This window comes from Corvus hawaiiensis, chromosome 6, assembly GCF_020740725.1.
Source record: "Corvus hawaiiensis isolate bCorHaw1 chromosome 6, bCorHaw1.pri.cur, whole genome shotgun sequence".
NCBI lineage: Eukaryota > Metazoa > Chordata > Aves > Passeriformes > Corvidae > Corvus > Corvus hawaiiensis.
Genome location: NC_063218.1, coordinates 12,780,711 through 12,800,094, shown reverse-complemented (window position 1 = coordinate 12,800,094; position 19,384 = coordinate 12,780,711). Strand labels below are relative to the sequence as shown.

General features: G+C 47.7%; 1 protein-coding gene across 5 annotated transcripts in view; it reads right to left on the bottom strand.

Annotated features, from left to right (window-relative positions):
* The window catches only part of BCL11B (BAF chromatin remodeling complex subunit BCL11B), a 91,102-nt gene extending 78,963 nt beyond the window's left edge, over positions 1–12,139 (bottom strand). For 4 of the 5 annotated variants that reach the window (XM_048308042.1, XM_048308045.1, XM_048308043.1 and 1 more), the window contains exon 1: positions 11,579–12,139. In XM_048308042.1, coding sequence (XP_048163999.1) covers positions 11,579–11,636 — 58 coding nt within the window. In that variant the 5' untranslated portion in view covers positions 11,637–12,139. Of the gene's footprint in view, positions 1–8,947; positions 9,638–11,578 lie in introns of those variants that run through there. The other variant, XM_048308044.1, reaches the window with a different exon arrangement.
* Positions 12,140–19,384: the final 7,245 nt, after the last annotated feature.

The window sequence follows — 19,384 nt, the reverse complement described above, 5'->3', positions numbered from 1 at the left end:
CGGTTCCCTTTAATGATCTAACATTGAGCAATATTGTTTATATTGAAGAGAGCTTGCACCTTTAATTACCAATTACATATACATCATTTTAGAGCCAAAAGAAAAGGACTGTGAAAAGGGTCTTTTAGAAATGTGCATGCTATTTGTAGCCAGAATTCCTATTAAGGGGGAGCAGTGTGTCAAAATATTAAAAAAAAACCATACAGAGAGGCACACACAGGCACGAAGATACACACGCAGGAGATGGGACAAAGAGCTGGAAAAGACTACGCAAAAACAGGAACTGAATGAAGGGTCGTAAGAATAAAAGGTGGCAGAGGGGAAAAATGCTTGTTACTAGTTTCACTAACATTCCTGTAAAGCCTTTTGATTAAAATCTGTGTCTTACATTACGAAGGCTGAATTTTAGCATTTATATATATGTAACAAATAAAAAGAAAAGCACTGATCTCAAATTTATTGTCTTTTTGTCGTGAGGATTTATAATTTTTTTTGCCTATGATATAGATCGTGCTCTTCAGAAAAAGTAGCAAAATTTCTGCATTTGATAAGGGTCCTGACCAGGCGTCTGTGGAAACATGAAGGAGGTTTAAACAGCTAAACTGTTACGGATTCTTTCTTTTCAGTTCTACGCTTCATTTGAATATTAGTTAAATCCACATATGCCTATTCGCTTACACTCGCTCACTCTCTCTTTCCAAGGACTCCGCAATGGCACTTTTTTTAAAATAACATCTGGTATTCCTTCATATTTTGGCAGTCGTCACATCACCGAAAATCAGCTTTTCGTTTTCTTGGTACGCTGAGCCCTCATGATCAGTAGTAATTGGGTTTCAAACTATCAAAAGATTTTTTTTACTCAACTCTATTTCTGATTTGAGCTTAATAAATCATCAATCATGAGACCAGCTATTCACCCAACAATGCAGAAGCTGTATTACATCCCCTTATTCACAACATGGAAAATACATATAAAAGAATGAAAAACAAAATACTGAATAGATCTTCAAATGCATTTTATCCATGTCAATTTGCATTTATTTTTTTGCTCAAAATAAAAAAAAAAAGCAAGAAAGAAAACGCTTCCTATTGACAACTCAATTAAGCCATTAAAAACCTACATTCAAGTAACATTACAGGAGAGATTTAAAACCCACAAAGGAAAAGAGAAAAAAGCCTGCAAGTCCAGCCCATAACACATCGGGTCATGCCTGGTTAATACAACAGCCAAGATCTCAGGCTGTTTAAGGAGCCCTTTAATACCAGTGGGGCAATTTAGGCCAGTCTCAATCTAGAGTTCTGACTCTGCTTCTGTCTGTGGGTTTAAAATGAGTAGCTTCACATTATTTGAATTTAACTCTGTGGTTTTATTGCTGTTGTTGGTAGCTGGGTTTAGAGGTAGGAGGGTGTTTCTTCACCAGCATTTATTTTAAATTAATTTATATTTTTTAAGACAAAGAAATTAAGCCACACAAAATAGGAGAATGGAAAACATCTCATGTCACTTACATGGAAAAAGTAAAAAAAAACCAAATGAGCTGTCTCCAGCGAGGACTCATGCCCTGGTTCTTTCAGGTGTGCTAAGGTACGCCCAGTATTTTCCCTACATCCAGAGATTCCTATGCAGAGGACTGCCTTGGCACTGCCTGCCTAGGGAGCCCAGTGAGTTGGCGACGGGCAGTCTTTGGGGACATGAGTGACACAGTTGTTATACAATGGCTTTGTGAAATTAATGCAACCGGACAGTCTGAATCATTTGCTTTACTTAAAAAAGCATTACACTTGCTGACTGGACTCTAAGCAGCATCTCCAAGATCTCTGGCTGCCTACCACACCAAAATACAGTGGACAAACCCCTTAATTCCATAAAGGCACTGTCACAAAGCCACCAGCACTCCTACTCCAGCGTGGTGACATCATTAGAGCATATGTGTCCCATGCAAACAATGCTCTCATGCCCAGTATTGAATTGAATGCACACGCTAACTACTTTCTGCCTGTCAGTTGTCTCAAAATCTTACCCACTAATCGTGGAAAAGACTGTTTTGCTAAAAAGCATTTCCAAGGCCTCAAAGGACAGAACCATGGATGCTTGTTCACAGAGTTTGGGTGAGGCTGGGTCCAGACAGCCGTCTTTTTTTTTCTTGCCTTTTTATTACACTGCAGAACCAGGGTAAGAAGGGATCTAGAAGTTGCCAGCCTATTCTCTTCCTTATTTTTCTTGTTCCACAGTATCAAAATGAGGCAAAGAAAGGGGGAAGAGGAAACATTTTGGTGTTGGGCCAAACTGCTGTGTGTGAAACTTCCCCCCCATGGCTGGTTTCTGCACAAATCAATAACGGGCTGGTGAAGGTGAGCGCTGCCAGTACCTTCACTGCAGAGCCGCTGCTGGGTGCCCTGCCTGCTCTGGCACCCTGCCACAGCCACTGCCCACCCTTGTGCCCACCTGGGGGACAAGGCACAGGCTACCCCAGGGACCACCCTTTTCTGGGACAAGCTGGGGGTGCCCAGGGTCCACCATGGGGGCTCAGTTCGTGATGGCCAGGCACAGGAAACTGCCCGGAAATGTGCTGCAGCACATTAAGTGCACTGTTCTCCTCACGCAGTCCCTGCTGTCTTGAAGGCACAGCCAGAGAGAGCTCAGCCTAGTTGGGGAGCGAGCACAGAGGACTGACTTGCTCTTCAGGGTGTTGGCCCAAAGCAGGCCTGAAAATGATGTCCCTTCAATCAACACCCACATGTCACATTTACTGTAACATCAACATGCTTAACGGAAATAGCTCGAATCACACGCTCTCTGGCTGGGTTATCACCAAGATCGGTGTCAGGATCCTTGCTGCGCAAAGACTAACGCTGCTCAAAGTGGGCGATGCGGCTCCTTGCCGTCAAAGTTTATCAATAACCTGCTTCCAGAGCCTCCCAGCAGCTCCCTGCAGCCACAAGGTGCAGAGTTGAGATTATGGCTACATATTGCATCAGCATCACACTCAGTGGTGCTAGGCACCGCTTATCTGACACCAATTTTTAATTATTCTGAAGACTGCAAAACAATTGTTTGTAGTATTTAAATTTTTCCTAAATGCAACTCTGAGGCTGAGTTGGCCAAAAGAGGCAACTTGACGGAGAAGCTCCAGAAACACAAGGGGACCTCATTCTGCCTCACTTGCCCTGCGACTCTCCGGCGTGTGCAAAGTGCACAAAGGCAGCCGGAGCAGCGGCAGGCGAGGCTCTGCCGCTCCGTGCGAGCGTGGCCTCGGTGCAGCCGCCGAGCCGCCGCCGTCCTGTCACCCGCGGCCACGTGCCGGGCGGCCGGCGGCGCAGCGCGGCAGGTGCCGGGGGCCCCGGCGGGCAGGAGGGAGCCGGCCGCCCCCGCTGGGACCGCAACGGGACCGGGACACGGCGGGGCAGGGAGGGTGCGAGAAATGACCCGGTCACTCCAACGCTTCAGCACCCGCAGAGGGCTGCGAGTCGTAGGACTATCCTGCAGCACTGGTACCTCAGACACCTTTTGCAGAAGTAGACCGGATCTCTCAGAAAGCAGTTTAACCCTCTGTACACACCTGAGACAGAACAAGCCCGAGCACTGCCACAAAGAGCCAGTCAACACATCAGGATTTAGGGAAAAGAAGAAGGAAAATGGCACAATAACCACGCCGGACCCAAACAGGACAAAAGACAAGACTATCCAAGAATCTGCACAAATCTCCAACACTTCTCAGAGGTTATTTCTTCAGAAACTATGTACAGTGTTACGGAAGGGAGTAGTGTGTCTCCTCCTAAGTAAACTGTACATTCATAAAAAAATATTTACTGCTTTTGAAAGCAGAAAATGCATAGGCTCTTCTATAGACTGCAGAAGCTGTAAATCTCTGCAGATAAAATGGGATGTGATGATGTGATATAAAAGCATTCTTTGTTCCCCAGTGAATACATTTGTTTTATTTAAAACTAAACGACAACCAAGGAGAGAAAGGAGTGCTCGGTGCCACAAAAGGAGAAGGAGCGGTATTTGGGTACAGGCTTTCAACTGGCATAGAAAAGAATATTGGAAGCAGAGATCCTTACCCAAGGATTTAAAAGGCATGATCAAAATTAAGTAATTAGTTCTGAGCATGTATTAAACACACAACAGCTCTGTTCTTTTCTTAAATATCAGGCTCAAAAGAGACTGCATTTTTCAATTGTTTATGGCACGCTGTTGCTCATATACAATTTTCTTAAGCCTTTTTTTTTTTTACTTTCATTGAAGCATATTCATTATAACATTCAGCGAATTTATGGCTTCTTCCAGTGGCTTAGTAAAAGGGGTCATAAAAAAGTTAAGTAAACCAGTATGTTTTTTTCTTCTCTCTTAACTTTGGATTCCTTTTTTGTACTGTGCTGTCTAGTGCTTAGTCTTTGGAAAGTACCTTGGGCATATCCAGCACACACACAAATTATCAGCTGCTCCAGGAAAAAAACAAAACGGAATTTCTTGCGCTGAGGCAACTACACAAAAGACTTGCATATGTCAAAAATACAGAACTAAGTCCCTGTGAATGCTGCACCATTAATCAAATCTCCGATCTGGTGTCACTTTTGCCAGTAAAATGATTATATTCTTCTAACCCCCTTCTACTGGCGCGTGCCTGCAATGCATGAAGTGTGTCCCTCTACTTTAATTTGTTTTCGAATAGCCTGCTTTAGGCATTTTTTATATATCCTTTGAAAAAAAATTTAAAAAAAAAAGAAAAGAAAAGAAACAAGCTGCTACTTAAAGCTCCAGCAAAGGTCTACAGTACTGAGCAAGAAACAGCTTTTTGAGAAGGAGGGCAGACAGTGAGAAAATTTAACTGATGTTCAGGAGCTGAACACACAACTGCCTCTGAGGCTGCAACTGAGTGCCGAGAAATGGTGTGTAGCCTGCCCAGATACATTTTAAAAAGTAAATAAACACCGAGGAGGAAGGTGCTATAGTACGAGCAGCTGAATGAATCATGCATTTATCAATGCATGCAGTTATTGATGCCTTTTCCCTCCCTCATTAAAAAGATACATACATATAAAGCCGTCTACAGACGATGCTGATGCTTCACCAAGTGCTTTAGTGGCATTGCTAACTTTAAAGCATGTGGGTAAACCCAAACCACTCTTTATTTTTCCACATGCTTTCTCTGGACGGTACCGAAGGCAGACTAAATTCAACCAACAACTGCACTGCAACCCTAGAGAAACCGGCTGCAACCAAAGAGTAGGAAATGCTCTGGCAAGGAGGCTGAGAGCCATTTTGGGGTAGCAGGTCTCTGCAGGGACACTTTTCCACCAGGCTTCAGCCTGGGGTAGTGGGAAGGGTGGGAGGCAGAGGAGGGAGCAAGAGGAAGGGGAACGTGGGTGTGTGTGCACTTGGTGGGCAGAGGCGAAGGGGAGGAGAAGAGAAGGATAGCTGTTTCTCTTGAAAAAGTTAACAGTCATGCGATGGAAGGAAAGCCACAGTAAGTGAAGTCTGAGGTTTTGGGAGGGGAGAAAGGAAGGTTTTCCCCATGGCTGTGCAACAGTAGCATCAGCAACGGCCCAGGCACTGTGCTCTTCAGCTTACCAGTCTGTCAAATGAGCTGGCTGCTGTCTATATGCTTCCAACTAGCTCAATTCAAACATTAAATGAAGTAGAGAAATCATCAGATAAATTACTGGTCCTCTCTACCCAAGAGTGAAAGGTTTTTGTACAGCTGATGACAGCCCTGATCCTTTGTCTGACCTAATTTACTTCTCTTGAAGGTTAGAATAAAGCGCACTTTCCTGTCACAGGATAACCTCCATCCACATATTGCACCCTAAAAATAAGATGCTTCTGCTATGTTAATAGTGCTGTAACTTGATGGACTTCTCAGGATGGGTGAAACAGACATCCAAAGCTTCCCATGTGTATGCCATTAAATTATACATTTGGGCAGGAGAGCATCCTGCTAAAGTCCATCCACGACACACAAGCCGACTGCAGCAGAGAATAGCACAAGCCCATTGGAGAAGCCTGTGAGCTGCTCAGCAGCAACTTCTACATGACGGATGTGATTTTGTGTTTATTTCTCTAGAAAACAAAAGAATGCTTATTTTCATTTGCAGGAACTGCAGATAGTTTGCTCTAAGGACCTGAGGATCAAAATACAGTAAACTATTTCATATCAAATCCTCTCAGCAGGGGTATGTGTGGCTTTCTGATACATAATCTAAGCCAATTTCTGTACAGGTGTGTCTGCTTTGTTGCTGCACACATCTTGTCCTACAACTCCAGCTTCTTCACTCTGTCCTCGCACATCCACTGGAACAAACATATGGATCTCTGTGGGTTCCCCCTGCTCCCCACCACACTGGAGCTCACTCATGTACAGGTATCATTACCACGATCATTATCTGACAACAACAAATCGAGAATTTAAACATTGTCTGTTGACGATAAAAAGCACCGTTAAAAACTAATTTTAATTAAAAACTCCTGTCCGCCCGAGTCAATTAATCAGCGGCGATTTAGTTAAAAATAGATTTGTGTCTCTGTCAGCCTCTCTCGGCTAGCTCTGTATAGATCTTCGCATGAAAATCAGTACTACAACTTTGTGCCGAGCACATTTCGCAGCGCGGTGCGCGCCGGGCGCGGCGGTGCAGGCTCCGGCGGCGCATCCCGCGCGTCCCGCGGCGGGGCCAGCGCGGCCATCGCACGGGCTGGGAGCTCCCCCTAGTCGCCAACCCCCGCCACTGGCGGCTGGGGCACACGGCAGGCGCCGGCAGCCAGCGAAGTTTATTTTGGAAAGTATTTTCCATCAACAAACAACACAAAGAGCAAAGAGATCCAGGTAGGAAATGTGGGAGACAAACTAACATCGTGTGCGAGGTATTTTTGAAGCAGAGAGGTTTGCTCGCAGCGAACTCAGCCGTGGGAAGAGCAGCTGAAGTCAACCAGAGTCCATAAATGATATCAAAAATTTGTGCTACTTCTTCGACCGCACACTCCTCTAAGTCATAATTATTGCCAAATATGCCACAAGAAAAACCTTTGTTCTGCAGAGAAACACACATTTTGTGCAAAACAAGGGCTCCTGCCATTCCTATTAAAGGCAGCCAGTTTGTAAAATCTTGAAGAGTTTTATTTCTCAGTATTTAAGTAAGCCTGACAAAATATGCTCTGCATCTGCCGACCAGCAAAAACTGCACAATGGTTTCTCACCCGCTGTATATCTATTTAAGCCACCAGACACATCAACCAAAAAGGACAGAACAACCCACAGCCACAACCTAGTTACTCTGCACCAGTATTTAAAAATATTTTAAAAGACCAGAAACTATGAAATTGTGCCAGTATTTTTTTTTTATTTATCTTTTAAGTCCAATACAAATACATTTAAATGAAAGACAACCTGGAAGTCGACAGCATACAACCGTTTTTTTTCCCTGTCCTGTTTAAAGTAAACACAAGTAATGTCTTTTAAAAGCACGTTAAGCTTTTCTGTGCACAACCATGCAGGTATTATGAAAAAGTCATCCATCCTTAAAATAATAGTAATTTCCTCTCTAATTCTTCAGTCACAGCTTACATTCTCTTTGTATTAGAGTTGATTACATTGGTGTGGGTTTTGTTCTGCAGGGAAAGTGCGTTAATTGCACTAAATCTAAATGCATTTTAAGAGAAGCTCCTTGAAGCAATTTGCAAAACTTTGACATGCAAAAAATCATAGGGGTTTTTGTTATGATTTTTAATGACTACGTACAAAACAAAGTGATACAGGAAATTACTGCTCTTCCTAGGAAACCTGTTGACCAGGTACTGAAGAGCTGCCTTGGGAAACCTGGTTCCCTACCTGGAATTGTATGATTTTCCTGTGCCTTTCCTTCTCAATCTTTGCTGCTGCCCTACATGAATGTTCTTGCTTTGCCGCCTTCTGCAAAACTGCTACCAACGAGCTTTTCACATGCTCTTGCCTTTCATATTTCCTTCAAATGCAAAATGCAGGGCTAGTTTGAAAACAGATTTCTTAAGTTAAAAATGGAAGATCTTAAGCTGGAAAATCAGCAATTTGAATCAAATCAAAATAACGTTTCTTTGCACAGAGCAGCTCAACACTTCAGCCTCCATTTCTTTATATAATCGGGGTTTTTGCATTGTCCACTGATTTAAATGAGCTTGGCTACCAAGTTTGCTCTGTCCACCACCAGTGAAGAAAGGTCCAGAGTTGCACTCTTCTCTTTGTGTGTTTCATCTCTTTTTTTTTGTCCTGCACGTACACAGTTAGAAGGCTGCCTGGGTGAGCCTGGTAAGAACAAGCAGGCCACTCCGTTTTGCAGTCCTAAAGACCACTGTGCTAATGAGATGCTGCAACTCTGGAGCACAACTACGCTGCACTTTCTCTCCTTTTTGAGTTTGTTTGTCTTACACTCAGGATCTAAACCTTTCTCCAAACACCAAGTGCATGAAACCAAATAAACTCCAGCTGAACAGTGTCAGAAGACCCTTCTCCCTCTCTGTCTCTCTCCCCATCTCTCTTTCCTTGCCTGGCAAAGACCTCCAATCCATCCTGAAATGCAACTCTCCTGACAGATGCTAAAAAGGGAGACAGGGAGAAAAAAGCCCAAGCTAAACACGACATAAACGCAAGATTTCTGAGAATAGTATCAATTCATCCTGGCTTTGGGGGCTTGGCATGGGGTTGACTCTATTTTGTTGTAAGTCCTTTGGATTCCTATTCTGTTGCCCACTGCTTTCCAAACTCCCCTTTAGAGAGGACACTCTGCCTGGCTGCTTTTTCCCCATGAATGACACTTCCCAAGGAGTGCACAGTCTTCGACCCCCTCTCCTGCAAACCTACAGCTGAGGCTCAGACCTGTGGGCTGAAATGCCTGTGCTTCTGCTCCCCAGCCCCAACCCCAGCCCAACGCAGCTCCCCCCCGCCCCCCGCCTCCCACCACCTCCTCCCCTGGATACCTTCATTTTTTTCTGCCACTGTTCAGTATGCAGCCTGATTTCTCCGCCAGCTTCCTCAGGATGGAGAGATAGATAAATACAAGAGGGGAGGGAGGGAAGCTCGTACTGCTCTGCTCTCCATTCCTCCCCCAGCCTTCCCGCTAAACCCATTGTACACGCAGCTCCTCGGCACCTTTGAATGCTCTCCTGCCTCATTATTTACCTTCAAGTAAAGCGGTAGGAAAAGGAGATCGAATTGGAATAACAAACCTACCTGGCTCTCTTCTGCACCCCACCTCCCCCCCCCCCCTCAGCAGCAAGAGCAGCGAGAAAAGAAATGTTTCACTCATTGAAACAAATTCAGACGTGCGCAACAAAACAGATTTTCCACACACCCCCTATCAATATCCCACATCTCCTCGCTAGTGAGACAGAAAACAAGTGGGAGAAATTACACAGGGCGATTTAGGTGGCTGTTGATGCTTTTTCTTTTAAAAAGAAAATTTAAAAAAAAAAAAAGGGGGGAAGGGAATAAGAAGCCACCAACAAAAACAGTAAGACATTTTCCAAACCGGATGGTTAAAATAAAAAATGCAATTAACGAAGGAGAGGGAGTTGAGGAAGGGGGGAATCCACCTTTTATGGTGATGCAAATCTGGCTCCAAAATAACAATGAATTAAAAAACAACCCCCTCAGAAAAAGCTGAATACCAGATGCATCTTCATCAAGGTTCCACCAGCTGATGGGCTGGGGGTGGGGTGGGTGAGGGTACTTTTTAAGAAATAAAGACGCACATTAAAAAAAAAAAAAAAAAGAGTGTATATATATATATATATATATATATATATATATTTTAAATAGGAATAGAGAAACAGAGAGAGAAATTTATATTTCGGAACTCAAACCGTCCCCCAACAACCCTCCACTATGAAAAGAAAATCCCAAAGGAGGTGGAAAAATTATATACATATATATATCTCGATTCCCAAGGAAATCTTACAAACAGAAATTTATCACCGGTAACAAAGAAAGAGAGGAGCTCGCAAGCACCAAATGCTCCTGGCAGATGGCTCCTATTCTTGGCTTTCAGGGGAGGGGAGAGAAGCCGGGGAAATATTTTATTTATTTATTTAAATTTTTTAAAATCTCAACATAAATATTCGGATCCGCCGAGGCTCAGGCTCAGCCCCGGGCTGGCTCCGTGCGAGCCGCCGCCCCCCGCAGCACAACTTGCGGACTCGTCTTGCGGGGCAGGGGGGGGCAGGGGTCCGACCGGGCTTCCCGGGTGCGGGTCCACGTCGTGCCCGATATTTTCTTACCACCCCCCCAAACTGGCCCTATGCTATAGGAGGGAAATGCAGACCCCCTTGACCTCCCCCTTCCCCGTGCCCCGGAGGCGTCGGAGGAGCGCGGAGCGCTGGGGGCTGCGCGCCCCGGGAGGCGCCCCCACATTTCCCCCCCGCCTCGCGGCACAAGCCCCCGGGGACGGGAGCGGCGGAGCGGCGGAGCGGGGCTCCCACTCGGGGACCTGCCCCCTACTCTGCCTGCAGGCACTTGCCCCTCTACCAGAGCTTTAGGGGTGGGAACGGGGAGGAGGGGGATTCTGGTGCTGGGGGAGGGGGAATGCCTCCTTCCCTCCCCTCGCTTTATTTTTTCCTTTCTTTTTTTTTTTTTTTTTTGGGGGGGGGGGGCTGGGTTGGATATGTGTGTATTTTCACTTACAATGTGAGCTTCAGCAAAGTGCAGCCTCTGCTCCTGCCCCGCAGGCGAGCCGGTGCAGCTGCCCGGCCCGTATTTCGTGCACTCCATCCCCGGCCCCCGCCTCGGCTTTCTTCGTGCCCTCCGCCACCGACAGACACTGCCGCCCGCACCCGGCCCCTCGGCAGCCCCTGCCCTGCCTCTAGCCTCAGCTGAGCTGGTTCTGCCTTGCCCCGCGCTTCGGAGTAGAGTTCTCTTTCCCCGCCGGCGATGCACCTGGGGCGGGCAGGGCGCAGCTGGCCCTCTACCTGCCCCGCGCTCCAGTGCCAGGGGGCTCGGCCCCGCCGCCGCCGGCCCGCCGTCTCCATGTGCTTCCCGCTAAGTCCCTCCGGCCGTTCCGCTTCTCCCTCCCTTGCTGCCCACCTTGATCCGCCCCCCCCTCCGCGGCCCGGCTGTCACGCCGAGGCAAGGCTCTCGGCCAACTTTTCCCACCGCTCCGTGCTGCCCCCGAAGCAAGGAACGAGGAGCAGCGGAGCCCCGGCGGGGCGGCCCGGCCCGGCCCGGAGCAGCGCGCCCCGCTCCGCCGCCCCCCGCACATGCAGCCGCTCCCCGGGAGAGCCCCGCGCCGCCCCACGCCGCGCTCTGCCCGCCGGCAGCTCCTTCCCCGCTCCACGCCGCCTGCCCTCCCGCCTGCCTGCCCGCCTCACCTCCGCACCGCTGCAAAAACGCACAGCAAACTTCGGGCTTCTCCCCCCCTCCACCCCCAGCCCATCCCCCCCAGCCACACACCCCCCTCCCCTCTTTAATTCCCTTCTCCTCTCCCTCTCTCTGAAGTCATTTACCAGCTTTGGTTGCTCCTGGAGTTCCCCCCCCCCCCCCCCCCAACCGCTTCCTCCCTTTCCCTAATTTTGCTTCTCGATTTCGGCTCGGTCTGGTTCCAAGTTCAAACTTACGTGTGATAATCTCTCTTTGTGACAAGTGCTGCGGGTTTCCCTGCTTGCGACGGGACATTGCCCTGGCATTTACACTGGCATCGCCTGGAGAGCTGCACTGGTTTGGGGGGACGTGTTGGGGGCCGATCCTCCTCCTCTTTTTTTTTTCCTCTTTATTCTTCTTCTTCTTTATCGAGTTCTTCTTTCAAAAAAAATCAAAAACGAAAAAAAAAAGCCTCCTTTTTGTTGCTGCTGTGGTGCACTGGATGGGATTCCCTCTCAATTAAAAATCATCATCGTCATCATCATCATCAGGAAAAGCTCTTTCTCGCTCTTTTTTCTCTTTCTCTTTCACACACTGTCTTTTCTCCACTGCTTCTGCCACTTGGACTTCCAGATCTCTTCTTGAACTTAGGAGGATATGCACCGCCAGTGACACTTTTCTCTTTCCCTCTTTCCAGAGTGCTTGGCAAATTGGCAAGTGAGCTTTTCCACCAGGAGGGTAAAAAAAAAAAAAAAAGAAAAAAGAAAAAAAGAAAAAAATAAAAGAAAAGAAAAAAAACAGTAGTTAAAAAAAAAAGAAGAAAAGTACTAGAATTGGGAAAGCCCCCACACAAAAAAAAAATCGCCAAAAAAAAATGTTTCTCAGAGATTGACCCTTGCTGGGTAGATATATAGAGAGAATTTTTTTGAAAAGGGGTAGCCGAAACTGTGTCTCCTCTTTCCCAGTTCAAGTGGCACTGCTTTGCCCTGGTGCTTTTGGATTGCCAGTGCTCCTGCACCACTTTGCACTCTTCCCCCCTCGCCTGGCACTGGGACTGGAAGGAAGGAAGCCCCCAGTGCAGCTGGGCTGGTGCTGGCTATTACTATTATATATTGCAATGTGAAGATGGCGGAGTCCTGGTTCTCTGGGAGCGCTCTGTCTCTCTATGGCTGGGGCTGCCTCTGTACAATGGGATAAAATTCAAGTTCAAGTGCGGACGTGACGTTTAATCTGCACTAGAGACAAAAAGACCCAGAGAGTAGGAGCACTGGGGGCGACTAGCGGTGGCTTTTTAACATTGTACCCTGCAAGAGAACAAGAAACGCCACTCGCACACACCGCACACACCGCACACGCACACACACCGCACACACACCAACTACGGCACACGCAGGGCTCGCCGCCGCTCCGGGCTTTGTGCAGCGCCGCTTTCAGTGCGCGGAGCGCCGGCGGCCAGGGAAAGAGCGGGGGGAAGGAATAAATCTGCATCCTCACGCACGGCCAAACTTCCCCGAGCTCGGCGCCGGCCGCAGCGGGGGCGGCTCGGGCGGGGGCGGCTGCCGGGGTCCGCGGGGGCGCTGGGGGAGGCGGCGGCGCTGCCCGCCGGTCCCGCGCTGCCCGCCCGTGCCGCCGCCTCGCCGCTGCTCATCGCGGCCGCCTCTCTCCGCCGCCCGGGCTCGGCGCTGGGTCGTGCTCCCGCCGTCCGTGCCCAGGAGCGGAGGCTCTCCAGGGGTCGCGGGCTGCTCTTCCTTCCCTCCAGGCGCCGCCGCAGCTCCTCGGCGGCGAGCGCGTTCCCCCTGCATTTCTTCAAACAGTTTTACAACAACACAAATATCTGTGTGGGTTGGGGAGAGGGATTTTTTCCCCCTCCTCTCTCCCTACCCGAAGTGCGATGGTAGCGGGACACGCGCGCACACTCGATCCGCACACGCACACACGCTCCGACCTTCTCCCAGCCCCCTACCCCCCTTCCCTTAAAATCCTGGCAGAGACTATTTTTCCTTGGAGGAATTAAGTCTCAGCCACGAACGGAGAGACGCCGAGTTCCCAGGAACCGCATCCCAGTGCACTTGTCCTCCTATTTCACACGCAGGTAAATGCCCTCAACTGCGTGCGTTTCTAACTTGGAACATTCTTGGAAACCAACTTTTCCCCCTCTACCTCCTCTCTCCCAGCCCATCTCCTGCGATTGTTTCTCTCTCTCTCTCCTCCCTCGATAAGTAAACAGTTCGGTGCAAACAGCTTTTCAGCACCAGGTCTGGCCAGGGCGAGGGGAACGGGGAGAGGGGAGGCCTGGGGGCTCGGAGGCAGATGGAGCAGAAACCCAAGTAACCAGTCCGTACCCGGAGCCCACTTGGAGACCCGCGCTGCACTCGTGTCATTTACTTTCCTCATTAAATGAGTATTTTTCGTATTAAATCGCATGAGAGCCTTGAGGGGACCAGAATTCATCTCGGTGCCCTTAATCAGCTTTGAGAAGAATTTGGCTAAACAGCATCGCTCTCGCCTCCTCCAGGAAATCTGCCTCTCCCTCCCCACGCCCGCCCGCCCGCTCACAGCTCTCGTTCCGGCGCTGCCAGACCCTGCAGCCCGGCCCGGCGAGCGCCGAGGGCGGCGGGCACCCCAGCCCCTGCCGGGGGGCGCCGGGCCAGCCTGGCACTGCCCTCCGTGCCCGGGCTCGGCCCTCCGCCTCTACTAACGCTCGACAAACACGTACAAGACCATTAACGGCGCTTAAACTGCTGCGATTGTTCGCCCTGTGTGTTTGGTTTGTTCTGCGGAGTCCTGCAAAGGAAAATGACCGTGGTGATAGCAGGGGCCCCGCCGCCGGGCGGGGAGGGACGGGCCCACCGCCCCGGGGCCCAAGGGGGAGCCCCCAGTCCTGCCCTGCGGGGCAGCCGCGTCCGAGTCGGGGTGAAGGATGCGGCACCAAGGCGGGGGAACTGGGGGGGGAGAAGGGGCTCCCCTCGCTGACCTCCGCCCCCGCGGGAAGGGGCCCGGGCCGATCAGCGGGGATGAGGTTGCCCGCACTGCTCTCCCCGCTTTGATCCCGCTCTGCTCGCGGCTGGCGAGGCCGACAGGCTTTGTGTGGCTGTGCTGCTGCGCTCAGCGCGGCCCGTCCCCAGGCCACGCCGCGGGGCTGCGGCCGTGGGCACGGGGCTGGTGAGGGGTGCAAAGTCCGGCCGCCGGCGGCCGCCGCCGTTCTTGGGCGAGCTGCTGGAAGCTGCACCCCTTGGGAGCGCGGCTTATCGGGAAGTTACTGGGCATCATCTGTTGATTAACCAGTGTCTTCCAGTGGGCACTGAGAGCAGGAGATAAGGGCCGGCAATGATTGACCAGGCGGACTCCCCAGCTGCCCGGGGCAGCGGGGCCACCGAAATGCCCTCCCGCCCCTCCAGCTGCTGGCAGGGCTTCGGGGGTTGAGCCCCCAGCCTGCCTCCAACGACGACGACGAAAATACATCCCAATAGAGGAAAAAAAATTCCAAAGTGATTTCTCAGTCTTCTCTTTCCTCCCCTGTCTGGCACTTGTGATCATTAGCACTGAAAGCTGTTAATGTCTTGTCTCACAGCTCCCCCTTTAGTCTCTCTGCTCTCCCTGTCTCGCGTTCAAAGCCAGATCAATAGCAGGCTCTTTCTAACCTTGACCTATCCCTCGACCTGCCTCCATGTGCAGCTGGCCCCGCGTTTCTGTCTCTCCCTCACCCGCCGCAGCAGCCCCTTGAGAGGGCCCTGGGTCCCTGGGGGCTGCCCGGGCGACGGCGGCCCCGGCATCGCCCCGCTTTGTCCCGGTCCGCGCGGCCGTGCTGGGCGTTCGCCGCCGGCAAAGGGGGCTGAGCCCCCCCAGGTCTACGCTCCGCTGTCCTGGAGCTGCGGCTCAGCTCCGGCCTCTGCCACCAGCCTGCAAACTTGCGGCCGCAGCTCCCCACGACAACAAAAAAACACCCAAAAAACGCCACAAAAATATCACCAAAGAAAGAAAAAAAGCCCAAGCAAAATGGGAGCATAATCTGCAAGAAGAAAACAAGTTTTTCACTAGCTTTAGAAGTACTATGGCCCCTTGTTTTAAATTAGGGGGGAGAAAGCACTCTCTTGCGCTACATATCTTGTATTAAGATAATAATCTTTCCTGTCTTCATAATGTATAAGGGATTTGAGGAGTTCTCATACAGCAACACTGTCCTTATCGTAGGGAAAAACAAGCTCATCTGATGTCAAATATTCCATTTTATCCTATGTACAACAAGGCATGCTGAGTCAAGAACTCTCAGCACACATGCTCAGCTTCTGGGTTTCTCTCTTTTTTTTCTTTTCTTTTCTTCTTTTTTTGATGTGTTTAGGTAAAATTTGGCATGGATGTAGATGCATAAACAACTGCGGCTTCAGCGTAAAGAGGAAGTCCCAATATTCTCATGGAGGATAATCTTGATGTGCCACTTGGACATATTTTGAATGCATTTCCACTTTCTCCCTATTTGGTCAAGTAACTTTTCAGTGGAAGAAAAATTGTAGTTGCAGATTCTGTGTGATGTGATTTTGGTTTCTCCTAAGTCTTTAATGTGAAAGCTTATGCTAAGTTAGAAGTAAATTGGTTTTGATACAGGTCTGGGAGTTGGGGCAGGGTGGGGGGAGAGAAGAGAGGGAAGGAAGGAAGGAAGGAAGGAAGGAAGGAAGGAGGTTTGAGACAATCTTGACATAAATGAGGCTGCTGTCCTCATTCTCTTTGAATCTTTAAATGTTGCTGCTTGGGAGGGGAAAAAAAAGAAAATAAACACAGGGCGTTGATCTGTTCGGCTTAGTTAGCCGCTCCACCTTGTGAAACGGCACAGAAACACAGGATCTAACCAGATCATATTTACATACATATTAATAAAGCTCCCGAGGTGGCAGTTCAGCCTTCACATACAGAGCAAGGATCTCTGCGAGTTCTCATTTTAGACCCATAAAAACAGATAAAAAGAGGTCTTTTGGGCTTCCCTGAATATTTTTCTGCAGTGGTTTTATATCATTTCTGAAAATTACATAGTTAAGTGGCATCAAATTTCTGGGTGATATAATAACTCAAAATGTGTAATTTTTTTGTATCAAATCACTTTGCAACCATAAACAGAGCTTCAGAACCTCAATTAGAGGAATGATTTGGTGGGGTTTTCATTTATGGCAAACAGTAAAATTGTTCTTGTTATCTATTCAAATATATATAAATTGCAACATTTATTCACTTGATTTTCTCTTCCATGACACTGGTGTATTTGAGAGTGCAGTGAAATGAAGGCTTAAGAGGATAATGTATTATCCCCTGCACCATTCCCAAGACTTTTTGGAGTGAGGCAAAAGAGATGAAGATTTTGCTGTGTTTTCAAGACATTTGGTGTCCCCTTATTTTTGGTGGCTGTGACTTGCTGATGTTTCTCTGAGTGAATTTAGAAAATGAGATTTTTCTCAACATTTACATTCTAAACCTTCCTTGGAGTCCCTTCCTCAGTCAGTGGTCTGTGAGTTCTTTTGCTGGCTTTTTTTGGTGGTATTTTTTTCAATTCACACAGAGTCCCTCATCTTTCTAACTCTTTCCAAGTGTTAAATGTACTAGATAACAGTCAAAATGCTGGGGCTGAGTTTTCCCCCACACCTATTTTCAATAAAACTAGATAAAAGCAAAACAATACCACCTCTCAAAAAAAAAAAAAAAAAAAAAAAAAGGCAAACCCCCCTCATGGAACCAGCAAGCCAGAACAGAAGAAAAACGCTGTTTTTATTTTGGGGCTTTTTTTAAACCACATAAAGTGCAAGATCAGTCCATTTTTTCTTTCTTTTAAGCTTCAGACTCTCTGACAGTAGAGATCCAGTTGTGTCCCCACTGAAATTACTTGCAGGACCTCAGGGATTGCAGTGAGAGCCAAACCTGCCCCTACAATTGTAACTTGAGAGTTCTACTAAAAGGTAACAATTCTGTCCAGCACCTTCTCTCATCCTGCAAAGGACCACCTGCACCTGTGTGCACATGCCAATAGGCAAAGGTAGAGGAGAACATGCTTTACAAGCATCCAACACAAAAAGGAGTCAAGCATCCCATCTGCTACATGTACTCCATCCCACTATGAATGCCATTTGTGCATCCACACAGCACCCGCTTTAGGACAAGAAAAAAAATTTGAAGGAAGATGGGCAAAACCCGCTGTTGCTGGGGAGGCTTTTTTAAAAAAAGCTGGCACATCTTTTCTAACGACTTCAATCCAAGGATTGTTTGTGCCTTTGGAAAACAAATGCCATCATTGCTTGGTGCAGTAAGCTAAGTTTTGTGAACCAGAACTAAATTCATCCCAAAAAAATATATATCCCTGAAAACCTCATAGAAATTGAGGGCTATTTTTGTCAGAAGAAGTACTTTTAAAACTTGGTCCATTATGGAAATGCATAACACGGTCTTGCATGGGAGATTCACGTGCAAGTTGGCTGGCATGTGGTAGGGACAAAGAACCCCTCCTCCCTCCATAGGTGTTCCTCAAAACTTACACAAGCTGAAATTTGGGATTGATACAGCTCTCCTCTGCTTTCAAGTGCAAGTTTCAACCAATTTCTTCTCTTTCCCTTCTCAGATGATTTTAAGAGGATTTGAAATCTTTAGATTGTTTAAAATAACAAAGGCCTCTAAGCTCTGAATGTTGCAATGAAATCTTCAGCTTGAACTCATGACAGAAACATTCCAGTCTGTCTCTTGTGAATCATGAAAATCCGAATCTGAACATCAGAAGAGAGCGGCAACCCATTCATTCTTGTTCTTTTTCCCTCTACCTTCTTCCTACCTTATTTTATTTAAATAGGGTATATCCATAGTAACAAATTAGCATCGTTGTTATTATTATTTTTACTATTTTAACTTGCACGACGGAACTCAAACAGGGAAATTCATCAGTTTCTAGGTTCAGTATCAGCCTCTGCAGTTTCATTATTCCTGTTGACAATTACAGATCGCAGAAGTGTGGATGCCTGGCCGGGGAGTGCTTGTATATTGCACCCAAATTACACATTCCTGTTCATAAAGAGTGGAGCAAAATATGAATGTTAGCGTCATTGCTCATGTCTCAGGCAACTACTCACATCTTAATTGAAAATGATCAAATAACAGTATTCTCTTCGACAGACAAATGACAGTGTCTGTCCACGCTCACTGAGGACGGCTGAGCTGCAAAGCCAAGGGCCACAGCTGGCATCGGCTGTAACACACTGAGAGCACACACACGTGTGCACACGCGCATGCTCCAGCCCTAAATTGTGTTCCCTTCCAGCTCAGTTCCTTCAAGGACGCTGCTCCTGACTCCAGGATTGTGCTTCCCACTCTCCCAGTTGTGATTTCACCTTCTCCCCATGCACCTCACTTCCAGCTTCTGCACGTGAGCTGCGGGTCAGTGCTACAAAGACAGATCAGTTCTTTCTCTCACTTCCACTGCTGCTTTGAAAGGTAATTTAGGGTGATCAGGCCACTTCAGTGCTGGGTGGACCAGAGGTTTGATAGCATCCTAGTCAAAGGCCACCGAGAAGCAGAGTATGTACAGAGCAGCAAATGAAGTCTTCTCTGAGCCAACTGTTCCACCTGGACCCCACTACAAATTATTGCTTTCAATTACCACCTGTGTACTCCTTCCCATGCAACTTATTGATGTAAAATTACAACAACACTGGTATAAATAAGTTATGCTGTGGTTGTAAAATGGAAGAAATTTTGTTGTAGCAATTATGTTCAGCAAGATGACAAAATAAATTTCCAGTGCTGTGCTTGCAGTAACCTGGGGAATTTAAACCTCATAATTTCCATTCATTTCAGATAATTTGGAGTAATTTCTATATGTAATAACTTTGTAATGAAAAACACAGCGGTACTGAAGTGATTTCAACTCTTTTTTTTTTTTCCTATGGTATACATGGCACAAAATAAATAATAAAAATAATATTTCCTTTTTGTATGTGTTCGGTAATTCTTTCAGCAAAATCATAAACTAATACCAGGACTAAATCTCTGTCCATGAAATGAAAAATAAATTGAGTTAAAGGAAGTGAAAAAGTATG